General features: G+C 53.9%; 5 protein-coding genes across 7 annotated transcripts; 2 read left to right on the forward strand and 3 right to left on the reverse strand.

Moving 5' to 3' along the window:
• Positions 1-270: 270 nt before the first annotated feature.
• Positions 271-3,846, reverse strand: AAFC00_003802 (uncharacterized protein; the record flags this gene model as incomplete). 2 transcript variants are annotated; one of them, XM_069343327.1, is made up of 1 exon in its annotated part: positions 271-3,846. In XM_069343327.1, the coding sequence occupies one exon, from the start codon at positions 3,844-3,846 to the stop codon at positions 271-273; it is 3,576 nt and encodes a 1,191-aa protein (XP_069201155.1). The 2 variants fall into 2 exon arrangements, with proteins under 2 accessions (XP_069201155.1, XP_069201154.1); XM_069348114.1 differs by having other exon boundaries at positions 271-567.
• A 426-nt stretch (positions 3,847-4,272) lies between these two features.
• AAFC00_003803 (uncharacterized protein) lies at positions 4,273-6,508 on the forward strand (the record flags this gene model as incomplete). Its single annotated transcript, XM_069343328.1, has 2 exons — positions 4,273-4,318; positions 4,380-6,508. 2 exons carry the CDS (start codon positions 4,273-4,275, stop codon positions 6,506-6,508), a joined length of 2,175 nt encoding a protein of 724 aa, XP_069201156.1.
• Positions 6,509-7,030: 522 nt separating this feature from the next.
• AAFC00_003804 (uncharacterized protein) lies at positions 7,031-8,863 on the reverse strand (the record flags this gene model as incomplete). Of its 2 annotated transcripts, none has more annotated exons than XM_069343330.1 (2): positions 7,031-8,290; positions 8,348-8,863. In XM_069343330.1, 2 exons carry the CDS (start codon positions 8,861-8,863, stop codon positions 7,031-7,033), a joined length of 1,776 nt encoding a protein of 591 aa, XP_069201158.1. The 2 variants fall into 2 exon arrangements, with proteins under 2 accessions (XP_069201158.1, XP_069201157.1); XM_069343329.1 differs by having other exon boundaries at positions 8,348-8,695.
• Positions 8,864-9,416: 553 nt separating this feature from the next.
• On the reverse strand, positions 9,417-12,293 carry AAFC00_003805 (uncharacterized protein; the record flags this gene model as incomplete). Its single annotated transcript, XM_069343331.1, has 2 exons — positions 9,417-12,062; positions 12,117-12,293. 2 exons carry the CDS (start codon positions 12,291-12,293, stop codon positions 9,417-9,419), a joined length of 2,823 nt encoding a protein of 940 aa, XP_069201159.1.
• Positions 12,294-12,735: 442 nt separating this feature from the next.
• On the forward strand, positions 12,736-13,466 carry AAFC00_003806 (uncharacterized protein; the record flags this gene model as incomplete). The annotated part of the gene is made up of 3 exons (XM_069343332.1): positions 12,736-12,737; positions 12,796-12,953; positions 13,012-13,466. Coding segments are annotated over 3 exons (615 nt in total).
• Between the last annotated feature and the right edge of the window lie 705 nt (positions 13,467-14,171).

The following is a 14,171-nucleotide window of genomic DNA, read 5'->3' on the forward strand; positions in this document are numbered from 1 at the left end:
TTCAACAATGTGTACGTGGACGTTTTCACTGCAGATGAAAATGAAGACCCAATCGCTCATGTTTCAACCATGCAATCTTCCTTTGACGTATTGTCACAAAAGACGAACCCAGGAGAGACAGGTTCAAAAGCCATAATCAACCACGGTCATCCTCGAGCAACGAATCCGAGTACTCGTTTCATCAACAACTGTTGATCTTCAGCTAGGTAGCTGAGTCATCTTCTCATCAAGTCATGATAGATAGACCGACGAGAGGTAAAGAAGTCGGAATCAGAGCAATTGAACCGCAGCAACCAGCGCCTCAAGCGCCGCCGACGCCTGCTCACTCTCACTCTCACCAGCGACCAACCCGCCCAACATCCTAGACAAATACACCAACCTCTTGACCGCGCCCTCGTCCTCCATCTTCTTACTCTGCACAGCCGCGACATCGAGCACGCTCGTGGGCACACCCGCCAGCCGGGCGACGTTCAGCCCATAGCTTCTGTGCGCGACGCCCTCGCCGACTTCATACAGAAAGGTCACGTCCGGGTGGCCGTCGGCGCCGACGTCTTCTCTGAATTTCATGTGCACGTTCTTGAGTTCGCCGGCGGTGTACTGCTCGCTGAGACGCGCCAGGGCCTGGTAGTGGGTGATGAAGAGGGTCAGGGCTTTGGAGTCGCGCACGACATAGTCCAGCACTGCTTGGGCGATGGCGACGCCGTCGTGCGTGCTTGTGCCGCGGCCTAGCTCGTCGAGGATGATGAGGCTTCGAGGGGTGGCTTGCTTTAGGATGTCGCTTGTTTCGGATAGCTCGACCATGAAGGTGCTTTCGCCTTTGAGCATGTTGTCGAAGGCGCCCATGCGAGTGAAGACGGCGTCGAGGAGGGAGAGGCGGGCGGAGGAGGCGGGCACCCACGAGCCGATCTGCGCCATGATGGATATCAGGGCGACGGAGCGCACGTACGAGGACTTGCCGCCCATGTTTGGGCCGGTGATGAGTAGAGCTCGTTCGCGAGAGGAGAGAGCGATGTCGTTGGGGACGTAGGCGTCTAGCAGGAGCTGCTCGACCATGGGATGGCGTGCTTCGGATACTTCGATGCAAACTTGGGTTGGATCAGTGACGAACTCGGGTTTGGTGTAGCCGGGCTGAGACGCAATCTCCGCGAGCGAAAGTAGGCAATCCAGCGTCGCGAGTGATTGGATGCAGTCACGGAAGACTTGGTATTTGGTGCCGATCTCGCCGAGGAGGGTGGTGAAAGCGGCGTCGCAGGCATTCGCCAGGGCTTCCTTGTGTTGCTCGCGCTCTCGGATGAATTTAATGACTTCTGGAGTGTGGAAGCGCGAGAGCTTCTTGGTCCCGCTGACTTTGATCCATGACGCGGGCACGTTCTTGAGCTGGGTGTTATCGACTTCGATCAGGAATTCTATCCCCGATGATGTGGCGTATTCGACTTTTGGTTTCTTCAGCCGTCCTGCGGCTTCTGCGCGGTGCTCGTTCAAGTCATGTTCAACAGTGACGATGCCGATACGGTGGTTTGTGATGTCTTCAGTCTCATATTCTTCGCGGAAGAAGGAGTACTTGTCGTCGTTCTTTGCTGCTTCCAGATTGATCCTGTCCAAGTACGACACCACGTCGTCAGAGATCTGTGGCAATGATGCGATTGCGTCGGCGAGCATGTCTGACTTGAAGCCAGAGTCAGCGGGCGATTTGACGTGTGCGTATTCGTTGGCGATTGTTTGAAGGGTTTGCAGAACAGTAAGAAGCTCGGGACGAGCACACTTCGTGTAGTAAATTCGGATAAGCGATTTTTCCAAGTCGCCCTTGACCCGCTTGAGCAGGTTTTTGATCCTGTCGACCGGATCCACCCTGTCATTATCTAGAAGCTCCTCTACAGCTGTGATGCGTCGATCAAGCTGAATCTGGTCTAATAAGGGTCTGCCGACCCATTTTCTGAGCAAGCGTTGACCAAAGCGAGTCTGTGTGCGATCGAGAGTCCAGAACAGACTTCCTTTGTCCATAAAATCAGTTTGATTCTGGTAGATCTCGAGGGACGACAAGGTGTTTCCATTCAACAGCATGTGGGCTCTGGCACTGAAAGACTGAAAGTACTTTGTCAGGTCGAAGACATGCTCGAGACCGTAGTCGGTGAGGTGAGTGATCATTGCGGAAAGGCAGACGGTGACGAGTTCGGACAGCTGATGAACCTTGTCCAGCATGGCCGATTTATCCTCGGAAGAATCATCCGGCTTGAGCTTGCCTGCATAGAAGTTCGAGATGTGGCTATAGGCCTCGGCAGCCATTGTTTTAGGTTTCTCGACTCGTTCGACTCGTGCCCTGTCACCGAAGACATTGACCTTACTGCCCGACAGATGCTGTACTAGCTTGTCAGTGGCCTTGGAGACGTCTCCGACTATCAAGAACTCGCAAGGGGCGATATGTAGCAGTCGGGTCTCGAGTTCGCTGCGCATGAAGCCGTCCTCGAAATCGTCGTATATGACATCTCCGGTGGTCGGCTGGACGGCAACGATGCCAATGCGGACCCTTTCGTCAGAGCCCCAGCCTTTCGCGCCTGTCTCGGTCAAGCAGAGGAGATGTCCTGTCGAATGGGCACCACCTGCAGGTGCGGCGGTAGGTCCATCCAAGCCCTCCATGTCGTCAATGTAGGTGCCTTTGGTGTACAGGTTCGTGAGCTTGCGGACGAAGGGCGCGTTCCGATTGTCACCAGCCTTTTTCAAGGCAGCAGTTTCAAGCTGGCGCACGACACCGACTTTGTGGCCGGCGGAGACGAGACGCTTGACGTGGACATGCAGACGATGGGTGGGGAAACTGGCCGAGGCGAATCGGTCGAGGTGTGCTTCGGATGCATGTTCGTCGTATCTCATCTTGCCAGGGATGCAGACGATTCCCAGCTCCTTGGCTACTGTCCTCGCATCCTCTCCAAAGAAGCGGAACTTGTAGCCAACTTCGACAACAAGCAGAGTGTCCATGTGCTTTTTCTTGATGTCGATGACCTGTTTTTCCATCGGGGTCAGTTTGTTGGTCGACTTCTTGGCGGCAGCGCCCTTTCTGCCTTTTGGCTTGGGCGCCTCTTCCTCGTCCTCTTCGGCAACATCGTCTGCGTCGGCGTGCTCGGTCTCTTCGAAGATGAAGTGATTGCGACGCTTGATCTCGGCGATACTGTCTGGACGACCGAGTTTCTGGACGAATCTCTTGTGCATGCGCTCGCGGTACTTGCGACGTTCTTCGTCATCGTCTTCCTGTGGCTGTTGTGTTTTGGAGGGCGAGAAGAGGTATCTAGAGGTGCGTTCGGTGACGGCAGATCTTTTGGGTGGGTCTGCTTTGGCAGCCGAGGATAACTGGGTTGGTGGTGTTGTTTCTATCGTTTCAAGCTCTTGCTGCAGCAGCATATGATCGTCATCACCGGTCCGAGGAGCCTCGTTCTCCACATCTTCATCGTTGATGATTGTCCGGCGCAGCCTCTTTGCGCGCGGAGGTCTGTCTACATGGCTGTCATCGTCGTTGTCGTCGTGGTTGGAGAAGCGTTTCAAGACTCCATTGCTCTGCTTTGTGGGTGGAGGATCTGGCGCGACAAATAAGTCCGAGGCATCAGCGACAGGAGCATCTTCTTGTGATGGAGCAGTTCCATTGGAGTTTGTGGTGGGCGTGGGAGTAGTCGAGTCTGGCTTTCGCGTGGGTGGGTTTGAGTCTTTGCGGGTATTATTGCGTGGCGTTGGAGCAACAGCAGCAGCAGCAGCGGCGGCGGCGGCGGCGGCGGGTCTCTTGAAGAAGCTGGAGATGGTCTGTTGTTTCTTCTGGCCTGGTTGCGAAGAGTGTGGCGCTGACGGAGTCCTGCTCGGCGCCATTGACTCTTTGTGTGAGTGTGGAACAAGTCAGGAAGAATGATTTAATTGACATTGACTGTTAACAGTAACGGCAACTGCACCTCCAGGAGCACGCGTGTTCGCGTAAAGCACAGGCAGGTACCACGAGTCATGTATCTTGCCGAGGAAGGTACACGTCCTTAGCCAAAGACGCGCTAGGGACGCGAGTTTGATTGATCCAGACCGCGTCGATTGTCGAATCTCGTGTTTTGTCCATCTCGTGTTTCGATATCAATTATCAATTATTCAATGACTGCCATTCTGTTCCGTCGCTATTCCATCGTTGCTGCCATCCGTCAATTGCATTATTCCGAATACTCTTAGCGACCTCTGTATTGCTTGATTGATCTCTATCAGTCTAACATAGACCCTGTCCGCATTGCTTCTCTACAGCCTTAACAACAAAACATGGTCTCGGTACTGGGAAAGCGCACGAGGGCTCCAGTCTGCCCAGGTAAGGACATATAGTCCATGCCAGGAAAAGAAAGAACACAGCAGTCTGACAGCAAGAACAGCAGCAGCAGAGAGCACGGGAGTGCAGACGCGAGCCAAGCGCCGCTCAGTCGCCATTCTGGGCAACAACGAAAACGACAACCCATTCATCACGAAAAGGACGGCAGAGGAAGGAGACACAGAAAGCCCAGAGACTCCGACGAAGACTCAGACGCGGCCGGCCAAACACGGACTCTCACACTCTCGCGTCTCGACGCCGAATGCCAAAATCAACAACTTGTTCTCCGTCACCAAATCCGCCTCTTCGGCCAGCGTGCGCAGAGACGACAAGGCAAGCCCAGCCTCGACTCCACAGACACCGCGTCACCGGGATGCTTTGTCCAAGAAGATTGCAATTACTCCTCGACACCGCCTTCACCTGCCAGGCAACAGTCCCGCGACTCCCTCGTCGCCTTCGACGCCATCCACCGCCGCAGCCAATGTCTACAACCGCGCCCGTCAGTTGTTTGCCAGATGCACCGATCCGGCCGTCTTGATCGGAAGAGAAGAAGAGAAGCGACAGCTGTCGGCATTTGTGTCTGCTTCCGTCGAGTCTACTCAGGGCGGCTGTTTGTACATCTCTGGTCCTCCTGGAACCGGCAAGAGCGCATTTGTCCAAGGAGTCTGTAAAGCTCTTCCGACCGTCGACAACACCGCCATGACGACGGTCAATTGCATGAGCGTCAAGAGCGCCAAGGACCTCGCCACAACACTGTGTGATCAGCTGGAAATCGTCAACGAGCATCCTCGAGGCGCCGACTTTGACTTTTTGCGCACTTATTTCCTGGCTGGAGGACAAGAAAAGAAATACATTGTCGTGTTGGACGAGATTGACCGACTCGTGGATCTGGACCTCAAGCTTCTTTATAATCTCTTCGAGTGGTCCATGCTGCCGACCTCGAACCTCATTCTTATCGGTATAGCCAACGCTTTAGATTTGACCGACCGCTTCCTGCCTCGTCTCAAGTCGCGCAGCTTGAAGCCCGAGCTGCTCCCTTTTATGCCCTACACGGCGCCGCAGATTGCAAACATCATCACTTCGAAGCTGCAGTCACTTCTGGAGCTCGAGGAGTCGACGACGTCAGCGGAAGTATCATCGTCAACAGCAGTTCCTCCAAACTTCGTACCTTTTCTACACCCTGCCGCCATCCAATTCATATCCAAAAAGGTCGCTTCCCAGACCGGTGATTTACGGAAAGCCTTCGACATCGCCTCTCGTGCGATTGCGCTTGTCGAGTCCGAGACGAAAGCCAATATTGCTCGCCAGCGACTCGAACAGCAGTCGTCTTCACAATCGCCTTCGAAGACTCTGGCCACGCCGACGAAAGTGGCGCCTCTGATGGAGAACATCAACCTCGCCTCTCCACCAGCGGCAGCAGCAGCAGCAGCAGCAACAGCGACGAAACAAACAACGACATCCTCATTTCTGTATTCTTCGTCTTCGTCATCCCTATCCCACCTAACAACCACCACCGCGCCTCGAGCCACAATCGCCCACGCGGCCAAAATCACCGCCCAGATCTTCGGCAACGGCGCGACGCAGCGTCTGGCACACCTGAACGTGCAGCAGAAAGCCGTCCTGTGCACACTAGCAAGCATCGAGAAACAAAAAGCCTCTTCTTCTTCAGCACTCCCCCCTGCAACACCGCGAAAACGAAACCTCTTCTCAACACCCACCAAATCCCAGAAATTCTCCTCCGTCTCCGTCTCCGTCTCCACAGAACCCCAGCAGCAGCAAACAGTCAAATCCCTCTACGAGACCTACACCGTCCTCTGCAAGCGCGAAACCCTACTCCACCCGCTCACAAGCACAGAGTTCAAAGACGTCCTCTCGAGTCTGGAATCTGCATCTCTGATCCAATCCCTCTCTTCTTCTTCTTCTTCTTCTTCTTTTTCATCATCGTCAACCTCGTCGCCGTTCTCAAAGACCAAAAAACTCCTCACGCCCTCGCGCACGCCGTCGAGGAAGAGAGCAGGAGGGGCAGATGGGAACATCGCGGGCTATTTCGGGGCGGGAGCGATGGCGGATGATAGGAAAGTGCTGGTTCTGAGCGTTTCTGTGCGCGAGGTCGAGGAGGCTGTCGAGAAGGGGGTTGGGAGTGAGATTTTCAGGGAGATCTTGATGGGGACGAGGGCTGGGACTTGTATGTAGATGTAGATGTAGAATAAATAGGAGAATTGGATACAGTAGCAAGGATTGAACGTATATAGATGTAATGCATAGAGAGAGAGAAGAGAAGAGAAGAGTGATGGATTTCACTTCAGGATTATCCTCCTTTTGGTAAATTTACTCACTTGACCTACCTCACTTTGCCCTTTTTCGTTCTTTCCACACTCCCGTCGAGATCCCAAATCACCGACTACCCCTGAAAAAGTGCCTTCGTTCAATGCTTTCATGTGATTCCGCTATCATACACGTTCAATCAATGACTCGACCTCGACTCTCCGTAAAATCAGTCTTCGTGACTTACTCCCCAGTCGCACTATAATACAAGCCAAAGGTAGTCACTGGGCTTTGACATGCTCATTGAACTTGTCACACAGCAACTACTATGCCGACTGCCTAACCATCTTCGTGCTCTGATCTTCCACGCCACCTACAATACAAGCCGAGCGAACCACACAGCCACAAGTATCCTAGCCCCATATCCACAGTCATGAAAGAGAAACCCTTCTAGCCGTACCGTCTACATCCAGCCCCACCAGCAGCCCTGGCATCGTCAGCACGTCGAGCTTCTTCCTCGAGCATGTCATCGAGACCCGGATATCTCTCAACACCGCTATAGCGAGACTGGCCGCCAGGACTAGACTGGCTACCCATGCCGAAAGCAGAACCGCGGTTGCGGCCCGGCTGAGACTTGTAGCTGTCGTAGCTGCTGTAGCTGCGATAGTTGCTGGGTCTAGAAGCAGGGGCTGAAGAGACCGAAGTGGACCGACCCGACATCCAGGGACGAGGTCGACCGTGGTCATCGATGACAGAATTAGAAGTCGAGCTGCCACTCCTCTCAGACGGCTCGTGACTGCGAGGCTGAGGAGCGACGTCATGCCCATGAATAACTTTGCTGAAAGATTCGTGCTCACGTGCAGCTGGTCTGACACCGCTGCTACCCTGACCGGGCGCAGGACTTGGAGCGACTGAACGGTGAATGTTACGAGCAGTGGTATGAGCAGCTTCTCCGACATCGACCATCTTCTTCTCTCCGGCTCTGCCAGGCCCGGCTACGACAGATGCGTTTTTGTTCTTCAGTCCTGACGCGGCCGCAGCATCATCAAGATCCATGATTTCTCCGCTCTCGAAAAGAGAACCGAGACTACTGTCGATTTCTTCCTCATCGCCGTTGGCCTTATCATGATCGTCGTGGCCAGGAGGCGTCAAGGCACCAGAACGGTGACGCTTCTCTGGATGAGTGCGATCTCCAGAAGTCACCTTGCCGTCGCTGGCATTGCCGACACCTCCTAGTCCAGCGATTGGGTACTTGCGCTTGGAGCCACCCTGGGGGGACCACGGCACAAATACGCCTTTTGCGGCAGGCAGGTATGGTGCAAACTTACGACCAGCCAGATCTACTGTTCCGCTCGTGGTGCGACCCTCCTTCGGTCGAACCAGCGACGATCCCTCCGAAGGAGGCGATTCAATCGGTCGAGACCACGTCAGGCTATTGCGTCCAGACATACCAGCAGTCTGGTCGTTGGTCGGTGGCCGAGGCCTGCCTAGAGGTAGGACATTGGCTCCGGTCTTTCGTGGACCGGCTGGGGAACAAGATTGATCGTCCTCGTTCTTCACGGAGGTGGTGTCCTCACCACTGAGACGGCCAGACTCGACCACGACGCGGCGAGCCGGGTGAACGCCCGAGTTGTCGTCAATTCTTGCGTTGGTAGGTGGTGTAGCAGTCAAAGCATTGAGCGTCGCAAGGAGATCGGTGGGGATCTTGAACTAGAGCCACATGAATTAGATGAAACTCGTCGTGAAGAAAAACATGAAAAGACTCACGCCCTGCTCAACAAGCTCGTCAACAATCTTGCCCACTCTCCTGAGCTTCTGCATCTGCAGCTCGGCAGTCTTGATCGAACGATCAGCAGCGTCCTTGAAGATCTGGACGTCTCGCTTCAATCCGAAGATGACATTGTCCTGTTCCTGAATTTTGTCACCGACGTAGAGATCGGCCTCTCTTCCATCGATATAGTAATGGTGGGTACCCATTTCAGGCTTGCCCTTGAGGGCTTTGTCCCAGCGACGAAGCCAGTCAGCTTGCACAGGGGCACATCTGGCAGCATTACCATCCCAAGTGGATCTAGTTCGAGGCACTATCTTCTGCGGAGAATCCATGCGCTGCTGCATCTGCGAAACGATGAAGTTGAGTCCCCTGATGGTAGTCTCGTGTTGAGAGATGGTACGGCCGCGGTCGCTATACTTGCGCCTTAATGATATTTCATAAGTTGGGCTATGGGATACATCAGCAAGAGAGTATCGACGGGTGTCTCCACCCCTGTCCCAGTGTGAACCCATTTCAAGACAGAGGAACGCTGGGGAAGAGGAAGGTACGTATGGAAAGTTGTTGTTCTATTGTGAGAGGCAAGGTAATGAGGCAGTAGTGAAGGGTTAAGCAAGGGAAATGCAACGAGCAATTCAGGACAACAAAACTCCGAGTGAAGAGGAAGGTACGCTTGATGAATTGTTGCTTAGAGGTGAAAGGTAAGGTAAGGTCAGGGAGAGAGAGGTGGTGATGGAAGCTAAGGTAAGGTACGGCTCAGAGGTGTTGCCAGGTTCTCAAAAACAATTGAAAAGCTGTGTACGGCGCTGCTGACACTGTCGTCGTGTAAACACATGAGGATGCGAGGAAGGAGCGACCGACTGACCATGAATGAACAGGCACATGCGAACGCAAACAGGGGTAGAGTGCCGAGATGAAAGCTACACGCGCAATGGAGCACATTTGTGCTGTTTTGGTATTAGACCTGAAGGATAGATAAGGGGAAAGAGGAATGATGAAGTAGAACTTGTGAAATAGCTGTGATCTTCTTCGGATTCGAGGGAGGCTGTATGGTGGTGTATAGATCCTCTATGCTTCCATCTGCTGCAGCGTCCAAGCGAGCACCCATTTCTCCTCGGCCATCTTTTCTAGCCTTCCATAGTGTCGCTCGGTGTATGCTTTGAGACCATCAACAACGTCTTTGATGTTCTCGTTCTTACCGCCTTTAGGTGCTTTATCTGCAAGTGCCATGCTCTCTACTCCCTCGGCCAACTCATCCTCTTCGACAACCTGCTTCTTGCCTCGCTTCTTTCGTAATTGCACAAATTTCTCCTTGGGGTAGAGTCTGAACAGCGCAAACATGATCCTCTGGCTGACTCTCGCGGTCCTGGCACTGGCGTTCCAGTCCCTGAGTCTGCACAGTAACGTCCAGAGTTGCTCCTCACTCAAGGTAGCCAACACTTCATCGACACCAGCAACACCAGTGAAACTTCGCTCGTCCTTCTTGGGCGAGTCCAGAACACGAGTGAAGAGATCGAGCAGGCGCTTGGGGTGGTCGAGTTGCAACGCCAATACAATAGCCTCGCGGTAGTTTTGGGAGTGGATGTAGTTTTGCAATGCCTGGTCTTGCTCGACACGAGCGGTGGCGCGCGAAGCGGACGCTTCGGATGTAAGGAGAGTTGTGTCGGTCCAGAACGTCAACGTGGCGTCGGCAGATCCTGACACCATCTCCAGAGGTGACTCCGTTGACTCATCGTCCGCGTCCTCTTCGTCATTCTCCTTGCTAACCTTCTGGGTGATGTTGCGTGTAGGTTTCACAGCAAGTGCCCAAACCCTGTCGATGTGGTTATCGAGCGTGGTAGCACATTCGCCGCTCTGAGCATCCCAGATCTTGACGAGTCCATCACCTGCAGCACTCGCCACTTGAACTCCACGACTTCCACGCTTCTTCTCCGAGTTCTTACTCGCAGGTAGCCAAATAGTCTTTAGCACGCTGTTGGTGTGACCTTCGAAGGTGCGGATACAGCTGTAATCGTTGAGACTCCATATCCGCACGGTCTTGTCTCCGCTGCCAGTGACCGCCATACCCTTGTTGCCGCTACTTGATCCATCGTCTCCAGAAATGGCTGGAGTCGAGGGAGGCGAGAAGGCAATAGACCACACACCACGCTTGTGTCCTCTCAAAACACCGACCGACTCTCCTGACTCGAGATCCCAGATCTTCACGGTACGATCCTGCGAGGCGGATGCAAAGAGAGGAACTGTGGCTGAGTAATTTGTATCGATTGCGTTGATGTCTTTGTCGTGAGCTTTTCGGGTATATGTTGCGCGAACAGCCTTCACAGACGCAGCGGCCTTGAGTGAGCTGATGTCCCAGCGTTTGATGGTTTTGTCTTGACTTCCCGTGATGAGGTAGACTGGTGGGTGTTCGAGAGGGTTTGCGTAGGCGGCCGATCCGACTGGAGGAATGGCATGGGGCAGGGCGACAGCGCTGATGGATTCTGCGTGTCCGGTGAAAGTGGCGAAGCAAGTGAAAGACATGTTTTCCGGATCAAGTCGCCACAGCTTTGCGGTGTTATCCTTGGCTCCTGTTGCGAGCCAGTGACCCGACCAGTCCGAGTCGATGGTGATGATGATTTCGGTATGGCCTTTCAGGGTGGCAACATCGGCACCGAAGTAAGTGGCCTTTGACAAGTCCCCAGGATCGCTGACTTCCTCACTCTTAAGGGAGATGAGTCTGATATCCTCGAGGTTCGTTGCCAGAGCGAGCATGGAGCTGTCTTTGCCGACATATGCGAGATCGATGACTTCATCGTGAGTGCCGGAGATCTGGCGAATGATGGGCAGAGGCGGGATACTGGCAGGCACATCTGTTTGTACAAGGGGTTCCAGGGAGTGCAGAACAAGAGTCTGGTCGACATGAACAGACAAGAGGAAGGGAAGGCCAGGGTAGTGTAGGACGTCGAGTATGGCTTCGGTTTCGACACCAGGTTCCTGCTCTTGCGTCCGCTCCGTGCCCGTGGCATCCCAGATACGTATCCGTGCATTCTCACCAGCGGTGTAGAAGAAATCTCCGTTGGCGACAAAGCCAGCCCGCTCGACGGTCTCCAGGATGGGCGTAGTCTTCAGAGCCTGCCAGCTGGTCGAGCTCCAGGCGATGACGGTCTTGTCTCTGCTGGCGGAAAGAAGGACTTGTCGTTGAGGAGAGTAGTCGAGACTCCTGACAACGGAAACATGAGAGTCGAGAGTGGCGATGGCCTTGCGCTTGTGCAGATCCCAGACCTTGACCTTTCCATCTTCTCCTCCAGAAGCGAGACGGAAGGAGATGGCCGACTCGTCTACCGCATCTTCGTCTCCCGACCGACTCTTCCTCTTGCGTGACTTTGGCTGAGCGTCCGAGGACGAGGACGAGGTCTCGACCCGGAAGAAGTGGAGAGCAGAGATGATGCCGCTGTGGCCGTGCAGAGTGTGGGTGGTGAAGCCTGCGCGGATGTCCCAGACCTTGACGACACCGTCTGCGCCGCCAGTGGCCAGGAGAGTTCCGGTAGAGTCGACGGCTGCCACAACGACGGGTGCGGCGTGCGGCTTGAGTGTTCGAAGCAATCGCACTTCTATCGTGGCATCGTCGGAGGCTGAAGGGGAGAGTGCGAAGATGCGCATGGACAGCGATCGTGAACAGATTATCAGGAACGAGGCATCGGGGGTGACTGAAAGAGTAGTCACACTTTCTCCGTCCTGTTCTCTTGGTCAGTTGGATTTATACATCGTAGAATAGAAGGATGCACTCACGCCTTCTATCCTTGCCAAGTGCTGTCCGGTAGCCAGATCACTCAGCAGAACCTCCTCTCCCAGACTCGAGGCCAGTATGCGACCATCCTGATTCAGAGCGACGGGGCCGCCAGTGTAGATTGGTTGGATGACTCTGCTGGGGTCGAATGTCGTTTTTAATTCCGCCTTGTACGCCATTTTTTAATTGATTTCGTTCTTCCTTTGATCAAGCGACGGGGACAGTCACGAGCATGGGAACCACAGCACCGTCCTGCGGGTGTCTAAGTGTAATGCTGGTCGAGGGATTCCTGGAGTATGTGGCAGCGCAAGCAGATATCGTACAGAATTGCAATAATCCGAATAATTAATTATTTGAAGATAACTTTGGGAAGTAAATGTCGAAAAGTCGGCGGAATCTGGGGTAGAATGGCCCGTGCCCGACTTGACATCGTCCAGGCATCCAGGTCCGCGGTCTGTGCTTTCAGGCATCCACAATCTGGCGCGTCACTTCGCAGATGCCTGATGCAACCTCCGAAGCTAAGAGCAGCTCCTCCGCAACATCATCACCATTACAACTATCTGATTGACGATATCATCAACCTCTGCATTCATCAACTCTCACACAAATTCACCAGCAATCATGTCAGTAGATCGCAGACACATCTCGGATGTTCAGCGACAGCTGCTAACTCCAGTCCAGGGAGGTACTTCTGGGAATCACGGGCAAGGACTTCACCATCATCGCCTCGTCCAAGGCAGCTATGCGTGGTGCATCCATCCTCAAGACAAACGACGACAAGACCCGCCGGTTAAACAAGCACACGCTCATGGCCTTTAGTGGCGAGGCTGGCGACACCGGTATCTTTTGATTTGTTATCCATCGCCACGAGCTGCCCGCTGATCATCTCAAACACAGTCCAATTCGCCGAATACGTACAAGCAAACACCCAACTCTACAGCATGCGCAACGACGTCGACCTCTCGCCCGATGCCACCGCCTCATTCGTGCGCACCGAATTAGCCAAGGCCCTGCGGTCAAGGAAGCCCTACAACGTCAACCTGCTCCTCGGCGGCTACGATGTCATCCACGACAAGCCCTGCCTCTACTGGTGCGACTACCTCGCCTCGCTGGCACCCCTACCCTATGCCGCACACGGCTACGCCCAATACTACTGTCTCTCTCTGCTCGACAAACACCACAACCCCAACATCAGCTTCGACGAGGGCATGAAGATCCTGAGAATGTGCACAGACGAGTTGAAGAGACGTCTGCCCATTGATTTCAAGGGTGTCCACGTCAAGGTCATCACCAAGGACGGCATCAGAGAACAAGAATACAACGCCGACGAGTACCCTGTCTACGCCCCGTAATCACGCCTGTTCTACCCTAGCAGGGAAACCCTTGAGCTCTGGAGATATTATTGAAAGGACTCCCCGATATGCGCATGGTTTCACCAGGCACCAGCATGGGCGTTTCTGATGGCAGCATCAGCAAGTCAAGGCGGCTGGAGCTGTTGGAGTGCCCTAGAAGAGAAAGTACCATGTCTTGCGCGCGCAAGAAGGGCACAGTATAGATAACACAATACACGCACACTCACAAGCCTGGGCCTTTCGACCACAACACCATCGAGCTCTTGGCCCAACGGGAGTGATATATGTGTGAGAGGTGTGTGCAAGAGAGTGTAGGAAATAGCCACGAAATGAAATGCATCAAACAAAAGACAGAAAAAAACACAATCTAATTAATCCACCGCTTCCTTTCCTCCTTGACTTCAGTCACGGCCCTCACTCCTTCGTGCCCACCAAAGCAGGGTGAAGCGACCATCATCAGCATGGCTAGGGCCGCTAGACGCAAGAAATATATACCGCGCGAGAGGACAGGAATGTCACGTACGGCCACAGGCAGCTGAGAACTGGGCATCCCGTCCGCTCTGCCAGACATAAGCAGTTGACCGGCTGATTAGTACTACGGTGGGTGACCACGTGGGAATCCCAGCTGCTGTACGTTTCTCCTTTGTATTTCTTTTTGTTGATATCATTTCACTCTCTGTTGTCCACTTGCTTCTTCTGACCTTT

This window comes from Neodothiora populina (genome assembly GCF_041146345.1).
Source record: "Neodothiora populina strain CPC 39397 chromosome Unknown canker_contig_16, whole genome shotgun sequence".
NCBI classification, from domain to species: domain Eukaryota; kingdom Fungi; phylum Ascomycota; class Dothideomycetes; order Dothideales; family Dothioraceae; genus Neodothiora; species Neodothiora populina.